Here is a 14,105-nt window from a genome sequence, read left to right as displayed (position 1 = left end):
ATCTTACCTTAGCACCCAATTCTGATTGACTGTGGTTTAACTGAGAAAGGACTTCCTTGGGTATTTATAAAAATTTCAGTCCTCACCACTCAGGGGTGCAAAACGGAGAAGAACTTCCAAATCTTACATTCTGCACATCTACCACCCGATAATTACACAAGGTCCTGGTTAGAGCAGTGAGAGATGCCCCAGGGAAAACTTAAGCCCTTGCCGAAGTGGGGTGAGCAGGTTGTGCTCTCAGACTTTCCTCTCTCCTACAGGAACTGAACGTGCCCTCTCCCTTCCCAGCTCAGGAATACTGCTAGCTACAGGGTCAGCATTTGTTTATTCTTTGCAGTTTTCCTAGTGATGAAAGCCAGCTGCTTGAATTTACTGCATATAGGGAAAGTATCACATGTTAGAGAAATGGGGATTTATTGGCTTAGGATTGCATTGTGAATTTATAATTGCAGGAAAAGAACAAAATGTGATTAACAAGAGCCTTAAGTAGTAATAAAAAAAGAATCCTTTGCAGTGAGAATAAAACCTCAGCAATTATTTTTGGTGAGCAAAACCAGACAGGAGGGAGATATTGTTTGTATTTGCACATGGCTTCAAGATGCTGGCTTGCTGTTGTGCATAATGATATAAATCACTCCCAAACCAGGCCTGTACCCAAATGAGCCCATATTCTGCGTGGTCAAAGACCGCTGAACCACACTGATTGAAACTAAAGAGGCCTTTGGGACATGGGGCTTGCAAGCTTTGATAGGAATTTGTAAAGCCATTCTTTCCTCTCCTGCAACGTGAGCTCTGAAGGGGCTGACTTTATCATCAGCACTATGGGGGAACTTTGATCAAGGTACATTCCATGTTTAATTTAATAAACTTAACAGCGCTTCGATAAACAAGCGGTGCACAGTTCAAATCCCCCAAACCCAACAAATGAAAGCAACCAGCCTCAGAATTGCAAAATCAAACCTAAAGTTTCTTGAGAAGCCTTTGATAAAAACAAGCAGAGAAAAGGCAAATGAAAGGTTGCTTACCCGAGTGCCTTTTGGGCCAGATTCCCCTATGGGGCCAGGTAAACCCTAGAACAGAAGGGAAAAAACAAAGACAAATGTGGACAAGCTTTAACTTAAAATCACGAGCTGTGCCAACCCCCCACGCACCATCCCTGCATGGTTCTGCTTTAAGTGCTCCTTAAAGCCCTTAAAGCTTTAAGTGCTGCATGGTTCTGCTTTAAGGTTTTGCTTTAAGCATCCAAGGAGTATCAACAAAGGAGAAAAAGAAAAAAAAACAAACCAAAAACGACAAAATGATACAAATAACAGATCTGCCATTGTTGGGGAGCTGGGATTCGGCAGAACCTGAGACTGCTGCGCACAGTAAGCCTTCCCTGGGGCTGAAGTAGAGATTTCTGATGATAAAGACCACAAGGGCTGATGCAGTGGGGTGCCCAGAGGTTGTGTTACACTTGGGATGCAAGGCACAGTGATGCTCTGTGCCCAGCAGCTCTCCATTCATCTTCCTGCCTAAGCAAACACAGGCATAGTAAATGTATTCCAATACCTGCTTAGGGAACACTGATGCAGTGAGAAATTTCTACAGTCTAGAAAGTCATTTAGCAATGCAGGTACTGTGATTTCTCTAACCCTTTGCAGCATCAGCCATGGAAAGAATTAGAAATTCATTCCCCATTCTAATTCTATTCCTAATGCTGCTCACTCAAAATGCTGCAAAGAAGAAAAGTGTAAAAATGCAAAATAAATTTTCAGGTTTATTGCCTTCTAGCAAGTTTCCAGATCAAGGTTTTTTTCTAGTTCCAAATTTTGATGGGATTTTCTGGGAAAAGAAAAAAAAAAAAAAAGGCTAAGTCCATATTTTCTTCAGCTGGCAGCACTGCAGGCTCAGCCTGGGATGTGAAAGTCGGGTTGTGCTCTTTTCTGGCTCCTGCATCACTGCCAAAGATTTCAGGCATCAGGGTGAAGTTACAATCCTGCCTGTGATGCACAAACCAAACCGGAGCCAAGCACTCTCTCCCATCACTGCAGAGCCAGCACAGCTGACAGGAGTAACAAGTAGTAAAATCTCAGTAAAGTAAACAGCTCGGATGCAGGATACACACAGCATTCAGAGAGGCTGAAAAAAGCTGCCTTAAAAAAAATAAAAAAGTCACTTTCCTGACCCAAACCACGTTTTTAAGAAGGCAGGTTTGTTCTTTGAATGTCAAGGCACAGATTTCATCCTGCTTATCAGATGGGCTGAATTGCTGAACAGCATTCATTAACCTTGTATGTCCAAAATCTCTTGGACATCTTCTTATTAGTCATCTAATACACATTCTCACCTAGGAGAGTCTTTGGCATGCTCAGCTCTAAGAGCCTTTCAGAGTATGAATGGAGCATTTAGTCAGGTGCATAAAGCTCCCATCCACTTCTGCCATCTGCACTCTCCAGTGTGCTAAGCAAGGTTCAATTTTCAATTTAAAATGGGTCATGCATTATTGACAGTCTGAGGCAGAGAGATGCAGACTTGTTCTGCAGGTCTAGTTCATATTTAATCCAATAACCTACACACCTGCACAAAAAATTCACATCCAAACTCATCATGAGTCTGAAAGGCTCAGGACAGAGAATTTGGGATCTTTGACATCTGTCTGCTCTCTTGGCTTACAGAGAAATGTGGCAGAATCCAAGATTAAATGTGTCCATTTTAGAAAACCTCGACAAAATTACCTCAGCACAAAACCTTACAGGGCTGGATGTTCTGTCCTCCAAGAGATTCCATTTTTTAGGGTCTTACAGATTCTCCTCTTTCCTTTACACTACTCAGCATCTTATATCAGTAGGACAACAAAGTGTCCAGTCTTGATCCATTACCCAATCCACACTTCTCCCTTCCTAAAGTTGTCCTTGTGTAACTTTTTTCAGCACGAGAACAATGACTTGTCTTTCATCATCTTTTTTTCAGCTGCAAATATGATTTATATATATATATATATATTTACAGTTCATGCATAACATTGTGTGTGTATACATAGGCTTATGCCACTGCATTTTACTAGTGAGGGTTCATCTAAATCTCCTCCTCAAATAATAAATACACCTTTTTCCTTCCCAGGTTTCTAACTTGTCCAACATTAGATGCAAAATGTCCCTAGAAAAGAAGGGTTAGCAGCTTGCACATGTCTTTCTCTGCTCTGCTGTTCTGTTTTTTCCCCTGTTGTTATACTGAAGGAAAAATCCATCATAATTTTCTGCAGAAATTCAGGTTTTATCTGTCACAGGGACAAAATACATTGTAACAACATTTCAGAGTTGAAAGACTGTGTAATTGGCACAAAATCTTGAGGAGGAAGGCAGGAAAATATTCAGAGATCAAATATACCAACATTTTCTAGAGGACTGCACTGTCCTTAGTGGGGCATGTCTTTAGCTACCTGCACACCCAAATCCCTACTCTGTGCACAGCACGATGAGATTTACTGCACCTGCCTGCCAGGATAACCTTTGGCACCTGGACTTCCAGCCGGTCCTCGTTCACCCTTCGGAGAGAAAAAAAGAAAAGGCACAAAAAGTCAGGTGAATTCCCACTTGGGAAGTGCTTTTAGCTGAATCATTGTGGAACGGATTAACCTGATGCATGTTTATATTTACAGAGAGAAAAACAATATTAAGGGTAGATAATGAAGTTAATTAACGAGGGGGGAAACCACATGGAAGCCAAGTCAACAGGATCCATGCACTGAGCAAGTGCTGCTGTTTCTCCTCCTCCCTTCATCGGGGGGAAAGCAGCAGAGAATCTGGAACAAGGACACTAAGAGAAGGTGTAAGGCTGCATCTATATCTGGCATATGGAACCGTTTTGCTGGTGGGAAAGCACTGCCAAAATTCTTCAGAACTAAATGGATTCATGTATAATATTCTTTAACAGCATTGCTAACAGGGCCTGCTATTCATTGCCCTTTTTTTTTTTTTTTTATTGCATTGCAAACATCAAACTTAACCAAACAGAGAGGGGGGAGAAAAGGGGAGGAGGGGAATGGGCTTTGGGAAGGGAATTACAAATACTCAACACGGTGTGGTTAGTAAAGTCCAGGTGAAATTAATGTAAAAAGACAAATAAAGGGGGAGGATGGCGAGCTGGTTTTATTTCCCCAAGTAAACTTAGTGTGGCTGAGCCGTAAAAATTAGAAATTAAATCTAGAAACTCCAAGGCAGACCCCTCCCACTGTGGGTTGATGCTGGGTCTGTGCTCAGATCCTGGTGTGTGCTGAGCTGCCCTGGAAGGAGCTGGCTGTCCACACCACAGCCAAACCAGCATCACAGCCAGCAAATCCACCCCTCCTTAAAGCTCCCCTGCTGGGAAGTGGGAAAACTCACCTGGTCTCCAGGGTGACCTAGTGGTCCAGGGTAGCCTTTATATCCCTGTCAAAAGAGCATGGAAGAGATGAATACTAAGAAACAAAACTAGAGTAAAATAATCTGGGTTTGGTTTCTATTTCTCTTTGCAGGTGGGACTAAAGTTCTGAGGAGAAGCAGGATTTTAGACAGCATTACACAATCTTGACAACTTTTATCAAGTTGCTTTGTGCTTGCACCATGCAAGGCTGTTGATGTGCCCTGCTGTGGTCTGGGGTGGTACACGCTCCAGAAGGAATTGCTCCATGGACACGTTTGGAGTGGTCTCTACGCTCAGATCTATTTGTAATTTACACCTTGAGCAAGGCTGCCCTTAATCCTCAGGAAATCACAGGCCCATAGAACAAAATGTTGGCTTTGGGCACATTGGGGACTACAACAACATGAGCCACTTGTGTTTTGGAGCTCTTACTTTGCTTTAGAGTTTGAAATGCCACAGGAAACAACAGAACAACCATTTACTGTCAAAGGAAACTTCAATTTTTCTACCTTGAACTTGTCCAGCTTCCAGCTTTTCTAATCTAATTATTACAAAAGCCAGAGTCTTTCATTATGAAGCCACTAAAAACGGTGAGCAAGTTGCCTCTGAACCTGCTCTCTCTGCTGAATTAATTAGAATGAGTTTCTTAATTCATCTTGCTTACTGGCAGGTGTTTCAGGCTTCAAATCATTCTCACAGGTCTTTCATAATCCTGCTTCAGTTTGTCGGTATTTCATTTTTTGGGGGGATGCAGACACTGGAGCAGCCTGTTTGACTGCAGACTGAGCACTGTCTGTCTTCTAAGGGAGTTTTCTTTCTCCTAGATTTACCTAGAGCTCCCTTCAAACAGAGTAAATTCTTTATGTGATGGACACTTCATATTTTTTCCCCTCTTCTTTATTATCTTGCTTCAGCTGTTTAAAACAAACTTCCATCAGGAGAAGCAGATCAGGAGATTAAACTCAGTTACAGAGATGACTGTTTAGCTGGGCTAGAAGCAAGATATTAAAAAAAAATAAAAAAGAGCAGAAAATTTAACTTGAAACAAATGGGAGAGAAAAAAAATAAACGTGGAACAATCCTCACACAAATACTAGAGAAATAACAAATTGCTTTCAAGGGTGGGTTACAATTACTTGTACCTCAGTCCCTGCTACTCACCCTGTCCTGGCCAGGGCTCGAGCACACCTCGTCTGTCTGTGCACCCCGCAGGGAGTGTCCCTGCTCTGGAAGCCATCACCAGGCTGAGGGGTGACCCAGCACTCGGCCTTTGGCTCCACTCAGCACACGAACCCGGGGCTCTTTCAGCTCCCAGGTCCACACCTCTGCTTAACAGCTTTTTTATTCTTCCCACGGGCTATTCCAGACCTGCAGCCTGAGCCTTTGCTGGCAGGGTGTGCAATACTCTCAGCCATCCTGGCCACTACCCTCTCCCCTTTGCATTCCTCCTGCTTTGTTGTTTCAGACAGTCTGGCCTGGAGCGATGTTGATTCCCTTCTCACCAGTCCTCTCCTGCTTGGCTTTGCTGATATTCCATGGCTCTGGACAGAGCCGCACCTTCTGAAAAGGCTGACCTGAAAGACCCTTGTTTGAACCACCTCGAGGGTCCTTTCTCCAAGTGCTGGGAGAGCATTTCAGTCAGAGACTCCTCACTGGAAGTGCCTCAGCAGCTCTTGGAGTAGGACCTGCACACAGGATTCCCTGCCCCTCTCCAGGAATCTGCCCCATGAAATCCTCTCCTGCTCATCCTCTCCCTGACTCCTTGACAGAGGTTCAGCAGAGAGGAGGGAGGATGCTCCACCCTGGTTGGGTGTCTGGCCTGAAGGTGAGAGCTGCCAACAGAAACATCCCTGGGTTCAGCATCCCCATGCATTCCCTGGAATTTAGATTTCCATGGGGTTTTCTCCTGGGACCTCTGCCCAGCTCTTCCAGTCTGGAGCAGGAGCTACCTTGTCTCTAGACAACTAGAGCACGAAGCTTAGAAATATCTTACTTTTCCCCTGAAAAGAAATATGCGCCTGGCTTGGCTGCTCTGAGCCATTCTGCTCCAGCTGAGTTTCTGCAGGATGGTTGTGTTGAGCCTACAATGTCCACCCAAAGCAGGTGGTTGCATGACGGTCCCTTGAGATGCTCAAAGCACATCCTGAACTGAATTCTGCACCAATTGTGTAGTGGTAAGTGAATGGCATTTGGATTAAAGATGCAGACACTCTGCTACTGTTATGTTCTATAAAATATCCTCCTCACTACATATTCTGGACTCTGGAGAATTTCAAACGTGTTTCTTCACAATATACCCCAGTTATTTCTGCCTCAGGTGAATTACAACGAGGGAAAACCAGAAAAGCTTGTGTATGCTAAAGCTAGCTGCAGTGTGAAAGTATTTACCTGCTAAAATCCTCTTCAAATAGCACTAAAATGACAGGGCAGAGGGTATGAAAACAACTGCATTTGCTCTTTTATCTGAACACTTCCTGATGATTACAGGGCACTCCACACAAAGGGATGTGATTTAGAAAGGAAATTGCACTCCAGTGAAGGATTTACTCATCTGTGATGATATTTATAATCCACTGTCTCCTAGCTAAAGGGATCATCCTGCACTTTGGTAGGAAATGTGAGGAATAAAGGGGGCAGGGAATGAGACCTGCATACAGGGTATTTTGAAGCACTGACCACTTTTCAGCTCTGTCTTTGCTCCCTGACTCTAAAGAAGCTTTGCCTCTCCCACTGCTGCTGTTTTCTCCTCTGGTGCAATGATGCTGCTCTGCTGAGATCTGTCTCCAAGGCAGCTGTGTGGTCTGCAGCCCCAAACCAGAAGCCAGAGCCCACAAATATCTCATTGGCTCCAGAGGCAGAGGGAACATCCAAGTCCTGCCACCCCTTCCTGGTCTGCAAAAGCACCATTTGCTCTGTGTGGAGAGGACGAGAAACACACCTGCTGCTTCTAAGCCAGTTTCACGTACTTGCAGATGAAGTGCAGCTAAAAAAAACTTTGGGGGTGCTCTGAGATCAGCCTGTCCAATCCTACAAGTCCAATCCAAGTCTGTCAGCATTCCCAAGGCAGGCATTGAGGAGTGAGCCACGCTATCCAAAACCACATGCTGCTGGTTGTGGCTCCAGCTCACGCTGCTGAGACAGTGGAATCATTTAGTGGGAAAAGCATTTTGTTTCTCCCAGTAAAACATTTTGCCCATTTGAAGGTTTCTACATGGTGTTCTCTGATCAAAGCCCTGAGAGCCCTTTTTGCAGCACCTCCATGGAGTGAGAGGAGGGTTGTCCATTTCCAAGGCATTGCTGTTTTCCAGTAGCCAAGATGTATTGCCCACCTTCAGCCAAGCACCAGTGTATTTTCACTGGGAAATTGCCAGCAGGAAAACCAAATTTAAAAAAAAAAAAATTTCCAAACATTTCTCCAGCAGCTGTAAATTTTTTCTTAATGCAAGATGCTAATAAAAGCCAGGTTACACCAAACCCACTGCCAGACTAGTGCTACTGGGAGGTGTTTTTAAGCTGCACCAAAGGAAAAATTTCAACATCCAACTTGCTCATTACTTGAAGAAACAGAAGCATACCCCTGCCTTTACCCTGTCCTGAGGGAGTTCAGATCAGATGTGAAGGCCATGTGCTGGACTTGGGAATGTTTGTTCAATCTCCTGTTCCTTCTCTGCTTTTTCCACTATGAGTGCTTGCACTCCTGACATTGCATTTTGCTGATCATAACCACAAGGTTTTGTTTTATGAGCTGTTATACCAGGAAAATGGTATTCTTTGCACCCTATTAGTTAGAACTTGTTTGTTACAGCAAAAGATCCATAATTAATCACTCAATCGCTCCTACTCCACACAGCACCCCAAGCGTGACCAGCCTTGGAGTAGAAAAATAAACTCAGCCCCTCCTCTTGGCAATTTGGTTCTAGTATAAAGCATACAACAAATCATTGTGGAGAGTTCCTTTCAGCCTCCTCCACACCTTCTTTCTCTCCTTGGAGTCTTAAAACACACCCGAGGAGGTGTTTGTGTGCAACTAATTGACCTGAGGAACAGTGTATGGTCAATGGCCCATTGACTGATGAAGTGATGGAAACAAGATGCTAATTTTGACTGTTCCATTTAGCTGGGGCAACAGTGGCTTGCTGGGAGGGGGAGCCATGGCAACTGAGCCCCACTCAAACAGCTTCCAACAAAAGAAACCAACCTCCCAACACAGCCTGGAACTGGAAACTCAGCTGAAATGTCCTTGATAGATGAAACATCTGAGCTCCAGGTATGGAAGGCTGAGGTATTGCTATACAGGATAGAGACACACACCCTGCTGCCTCAGGAAAACAGGCATGGATCTTGTGTTCTAGCCTTACATACCCTTTTCTAGGCAGAAATTTGTGATGTTAATGGTGTTGAAGCATCAATATGGAAGCAAATAAAGTAAAACGTGACCAGTGCTGACAGTCTCCAAGAAAAATAAAGAGGGAAGGCACACAGATACGTTTTTGAAATGTGCTTTTACCAGGACAGGGAGTCATGGTTTCCTTGGCATGCTGGCACTGTTCTGAATCCATCCTTTGAGTATTGCTGTTGGTTGGAGACCCCTTTAGATACTGCACTGGCTGCACCAGACCTAAACTGAGCTTGCTGAGGAACACCCAGTGTCAGGGTGCAGAGAGATGTGGAATACAAGGAAGAAACAAAATTCTGCATCCAGAATTTCATTTCATACTCTTACGTAGTCTTTAGGCAGTTGCTTCAGCCTATCTCCCTAGGTTACACACCTGCTAAACAGGCACAAGGCTCTTTGGGTGGATACTGGGACGTATAATTAAACCTTTCAGGTAGAGTTAAAGAAGAAAATTTTAAAATAAAATCACTAATCTAATTCACTAGAAAAACACTCTTACCTTTCTACCAGGTGGTCCAGGGAACCCAGTTAAACCAGGTAAGCCAACGTCTCCCTGTAGGAAGCAAACAAGTTCAATTAGTTTTCAGCAACGTTTTCCCTATGCCTACTGCAGTTACCACAATTATTTTGCTGACACCAGCCCCCAGCTATTGATATTTCTGGTTCTAATCACAACTCTTCAAAACCTGACTGGATAAGAAGAGTAGATTTAAACAACATCTCTATTAACTGGCTCATATAAATAATAACGCCAGTTAATTAATGGCAGCTGCTGCTGGAGTCCAGCTTTTCGCAAGCAGAATGAATGCGCTTTTTTTCCCCTCAATGATCTCATTCAGTCACATGCTTCATTCGCCTTTCAATAGGCATTGAAATCGCTCAGGCAAGGAAATTTTAGATTTTAAATGCAGTAAGAACAACAGGTACCTCCTGCCAAATCCTGTGATTTGCTCTCACACTCTGCTACTGCGCTGGCTCAGCCCGTGGCTCCCGGTCGGATGGTGCTGGTGGTGTAATTATTTAACCTGCCTGTCTGACATGGATTGAACCTTTGCAGGCTGCTGGTGGGAGGGTTTGTTCAGTGGCCTGTACTTCTGAAAAGGGATTGCATCACACCCCAGCTGGCAAACCCAAACCATCACAGAACGGATGAGCGCATTGCTGTGAGACCTCTCCAACACCCAACCCCGCTGTGTGAGCCCACTTGGCCTCCTCTGATCAGCATCAAAACACCCTGGAGTGCCTTCTTACTGAAATTCAACAGATTTCCAGTATCTAGCTTGAAAATTAGGCATCACTCCAAACTCCTGCTGGAAACTTCTTACTCCTATTACTGCTATCAGGAATAAAGCCTTGCTAACCCAAGATAAAGGTGATCTGGATCTCTCCCTTTTTTGCACCAAGCACTGTCTTCAAGAAAACAGTTCCAGGCCCTGCAGGTGGATGATCTCCATGTGATGACACTCCAACATAGTGTATCAGAAATTTCAAAAGACATCTCATGGTGTTAACAGCATCATTTCAGACTTAGCCTTCTGAATGTTTTTCTAGCATTGCCTTTCATCTTGCAGTTGTGTGGCCTCACTGTGCTTTATGGAGGCATCTGGTGTCAAATGAAAGGCACAAGCTCCTTATGGCTGGGGCTTTCTATGAGCTGTGCATTTATAGCAAGACTTATGGTGAGAGGAAGAGAACCTGGACAGGAATTACCAAGGACTGTGCAGGCATCACTGAAAGAGCTAATTGAGGTAGATGATGTGGAGCCCTGATTGCCCTACTGTTCATTTCCAGAATTCTGTGAGGGCTTGTTGCCTCAGTAAAAACCATTCAGCTGTGAAACAGCAAAAATAGGAGTTGTAACTTATTGAAAAGAATTAGCAGAACTCTGATCCTCAGAAACTGCTAAACCCAGAAAGCAGCTTTCCTTCCAAGCTGGGTGCTTTGTGTTGATTCGAGGAGCCCTTGGTGGAAACTCCTCAGCGAGGTCTATGCCTTAGAAGCCTCCACCAAGAAACCTCTATCCTGATGGGGCTGGAGCATGAGGCAAACCCCTGCTCCTCAGCAAGAACATCCTTTCCTTGCCCTCCAAGGTTTTTATTCCTTACACTAGGACTGCCTCTTGCTGCAGCTGCATGCCCACAGTGTGGCTGTACCTCAGATCTGCTACTTAAAACACCTGGCTGAAGTAGCCACGTGCCCATGGCAGCAGGGACTTCATCTGGGATGCAGATTGTGGATAAATTTGACAAGCATTCAGACAACAACATCGTGGAAGGTGGCACCTCAGAGCACTATGATCACTGAGAGCTACCTCTCTTTAGTCCTGAATCCAAGATCTAAACCTTATTTCCCAGTCCTAAGTCTGCCTGAGCAGCTGGGATGCTTGTGGCTGCAGTGCAGACTCCCTGTGTGTGTGCACAGGTCTAAAAGCCCACCACGGCCTCAGGGTGACATCTCACCTTCTGCCCATTGCGAGCCTTTCCAGGTGACAGCCCAGGATCACCTTTCTGACCCTGAAATGAAAAACTTAACATCAGTGACATAATCCAAGGGCCCAGCCCACAGATGTGGTTCTGCTTCCACCGAGCCTCCAAATTAGAAAAACATTTTGTTTTATCCCAGTCTCCCCTGACATTCCAAATGTATTAAAGTGGCCTGGAATAGCTGTTTTGCTGGGGGTGGATTTGGTGAGTGATTGCTGCTGCTAAAGAGTTGAGTTTTAAATAGCAGTTGACAGTATTCAATTGGCTAAAGAAAGGATAACTGGAAGAAAGCAATGTCAGGACTTTTGATACTTATTAGAGCAGACAGCTGTGATTCCTTCCTTGTCTACAACTACCATCACAAAATTAATTACCAAGCCTATTACTGGGGCTGAACCATCCTTCTCGACAACTCACTAGATGCTGTTGCTTTTTCAACTGTGAGGAACAGATGAGCCTGCAGAGAAAGTTGTACTAATTAGACACCCCCAACAGGCAGAGCAATTGTGAGGCTCCCAGGCTGGCAGAGAGCGGCACACTTGACCTTAAGTGGCAGTATTCCTTATTTTCCTCCTTAACAACCGTGATGAGGGAAATTACTGTTTGAGGCTGTGATCTTCTGACAAACACGGGCTGGAATCTCAGCAGTGTTTGATCATCTAACTCCAGCAGATTCCTTTGGAAATCCCACTTCAAATTCTCAAGAGGGGGAAAGGTAATGTGAGCACCTAACAGGGGGAGAAATGCAGGTAGGAAAATCTAGAAGAGATTGAAGTGTGCCAGGTTCTTTGGGTAGGGGAGAGGTTAAGCTTAGCACACATAACATCTCCTCTGGCAGAGCCAAGATGGCTATCCCAGGATCAGTCACTGTTTAACACCCCATGGATCATAAACAAGCCACAACCTCTGTGTGCCACAGCAGCACAGGACAGCTGGGAGCGTTAATTAATGGCTGTCAAGTGAGGTGCTTGCAGGGAAGGGGAGACCCAGACAGGAGCAAGACTGGTTATTAACTGGCATTTCTGGTGAACAGCACAGAGCTCTGGTCACAGTCAGCTGAGCTGCTTTTCCACACAACCTCACTGTGAGTGCATTCCACGTGTACTTCCCACCTTGCACAGAGTGTAAACCCCATCATCCTTCTCCTCCTCCTCCTCCTCCAGCCACCACTAGCTGTGAGACTCAGGAGTGAGACTGCAGCTCTGGACTGTAGGGAGCACTGCTGATTCAAGGCAGATGTATCTGCGCAAGTTCTGAATGAAGGCTGCCGGCTTTCCAAACAGTAAATGAAGTCATGCAGATAATCTTGCTTTGCATGCAGCTGTTATCAGGGCAATTCTCCCACTCCCTGAGCTGCAGAGCAGTCACTGGGTGCTGCCACTGCTGGAAACAGATTAGAGCAGCCCTTGGGATCGCTGGCTGTTCATTTCTACTCTGCAAAATTAATTTACTGCAACAGGTAGACACCCACCACTTTCCTTAAATCTTCCCATGTGCTCCATGCAATGACTTTGAGACATGGAAAAGAACTTGTGTTTTCCCCTGGGAAGCTCCAGATCACATTAGCCAAGTCTCTGCTTTGCACTAGTTCTGTGTTCAGCACTGCTGAGACCATCACACAGGTGGAGAACTCAGCCAGGAGCAGGATCACATGTCCCCAGGATCAATAAGCAATGGGAACAGCTGGATTTGAGGGCTGAAATTGTGGATTAATTGCTTGAGTCTTCTTACACCCCAGTGACAACAGGGGAATTAACCTAAGTCTTGTCCATCCCAAACCATAGCACCTTTCCCACAAGCTTGTCTCTTTCCCATCCTAACTTACTGAGAACACTTCTTCCTTTTGTAAAAGAAAAAGTTGTTCTCTTCTGGTTTTATTATTTTTTTTTCCTACCTGGGAGAAGTCTAGATCTGTGCAATTTAAACATCTCAGTTTTGCAATCCCACTAATACTATTTTAAGCATCAGTGAGCCAAACTGATGAACTACCCTGGAGAGAAAAAGCACTCTCTAAACTGAAAATTCAATATTTTTCAAGTGCTTTAAGAAGAGATTTATCCAGAGCAGCAAATCATCCTAATACCTGATGCCAAAAGCCTCCAGGTGAGAGATGCAAACCTAACTCTTACAATGGCTTTTGAAAACACACCTTGTCTGACCATCTTCCCAATCCCAAATGCTTTTAGGGCATCCTGAGATCAGCATCTAGTCATCAGCAAAAACACCCCTCGTGTCCCCCAGCAGCTTACAGGTGACAGATCCAGTCACAACCCCAGCCCAGCCTGTGGCTACAGCTGTTGCAGAGCTTATCTGCAGTAATCAGTCTCTGCCAACTAGATGCAACAGCAATTTTACAACTTCCAAGGACAACAAGCAGAATGCAGAAAGTGGCAAGAATCCCCCTTTAAGCAATTTCACATCACGAATTGCTGAGCTAAGCACCACAGGCTAAATTCCCAGGTGGCACAAGCAGGTGTAATGCCATCGGAGCCAGTGGAACCATGCCCAAGCAGATCAGCAGGATTTTGGCTCAACAGCTACAAACAGCTCTGTGCAAAAGATCAGCTTCCTAAGTCCAAGGAATTACAAGTGCTCAGCCCCAGTGGTGGAATAAAGTGGGCTCTGCACAGGGTTGACTATGAAATGCAGAAACACAACTAATGCACTACAGCCAGGCAGGAGACACATGAAAACACCCAGAGCCTGCAGTGCCACACCACAGCCCTTGCACAGAGCTGCCCGGCCTCACAAGGGCTCTGGTCATTCAGTTGATAAAAATTATGCTCCTGGGCCCCTTCTTAAGTGACAATGACTTGGTGTTAGTCATGGTTTCCAAGCTGTAT

The 14,105-nt window shown here is 44.8% G+C and overlaps 1 protein-coding gene across 2 annotated transcripts in view; it reads right to left on the bottom strand.

Moving 5' to 3' along the window:
* Positions 1–14,105, bottom strand: part of COL27A1 (collagen type XXVII alpha 1 chain) — a 186,692-nt gene that overhangs the window by 92,944 nt on the left and 79,643 nt on the right. For both annotated transcript variants that reach the window (XM_066200944.1, XM_066200945.1), the window contains 5 exons: positions 11,239–11,292; positions 9,279–9,332; positions 4,365–4,409; positions 3,473–3,526; positions 1,026–1,070 (listed from right to left, as the gene is read on the bottom strand). In XM_066200944.1, coding sequence (XP_066057041.1) covers positions 1,026–1,070; positions 3,473–3,526; positions 4,365–4,409; positions 9,279–9,332; positions 11,239–11,292 — 252 coding nt within the window. The remainder of the gene's footprint in view (positions 1–1,025; positions 1,071–3,472; positions 3,527–4,364; positions 4,410–9,278; positions 9,333–11,238; positions 11,293–14,105) is intronic.

This window comes from Chamaea fasciata, unplaced genomic scaffold (assembly GCF_029207755.1).
Source record: "Chamaea fasciata isolate MVZ Bird 193981 ecotype frontalis unplaced genomic scaffold, bChaFas1.0.hap1 SCAF_20, whole genome shotgun sequence".
NCBI lineage: Eukaryota > Metazoa > Chordata > Aves > Passeriformes > Sylviidae > Chamaea > Chamaea fasciata.
The sequence above is the reverse complement of the archived record's forward strand: the minus strand, read 5'-3'. Positions and strand labels throughout refer to the sequence as shown.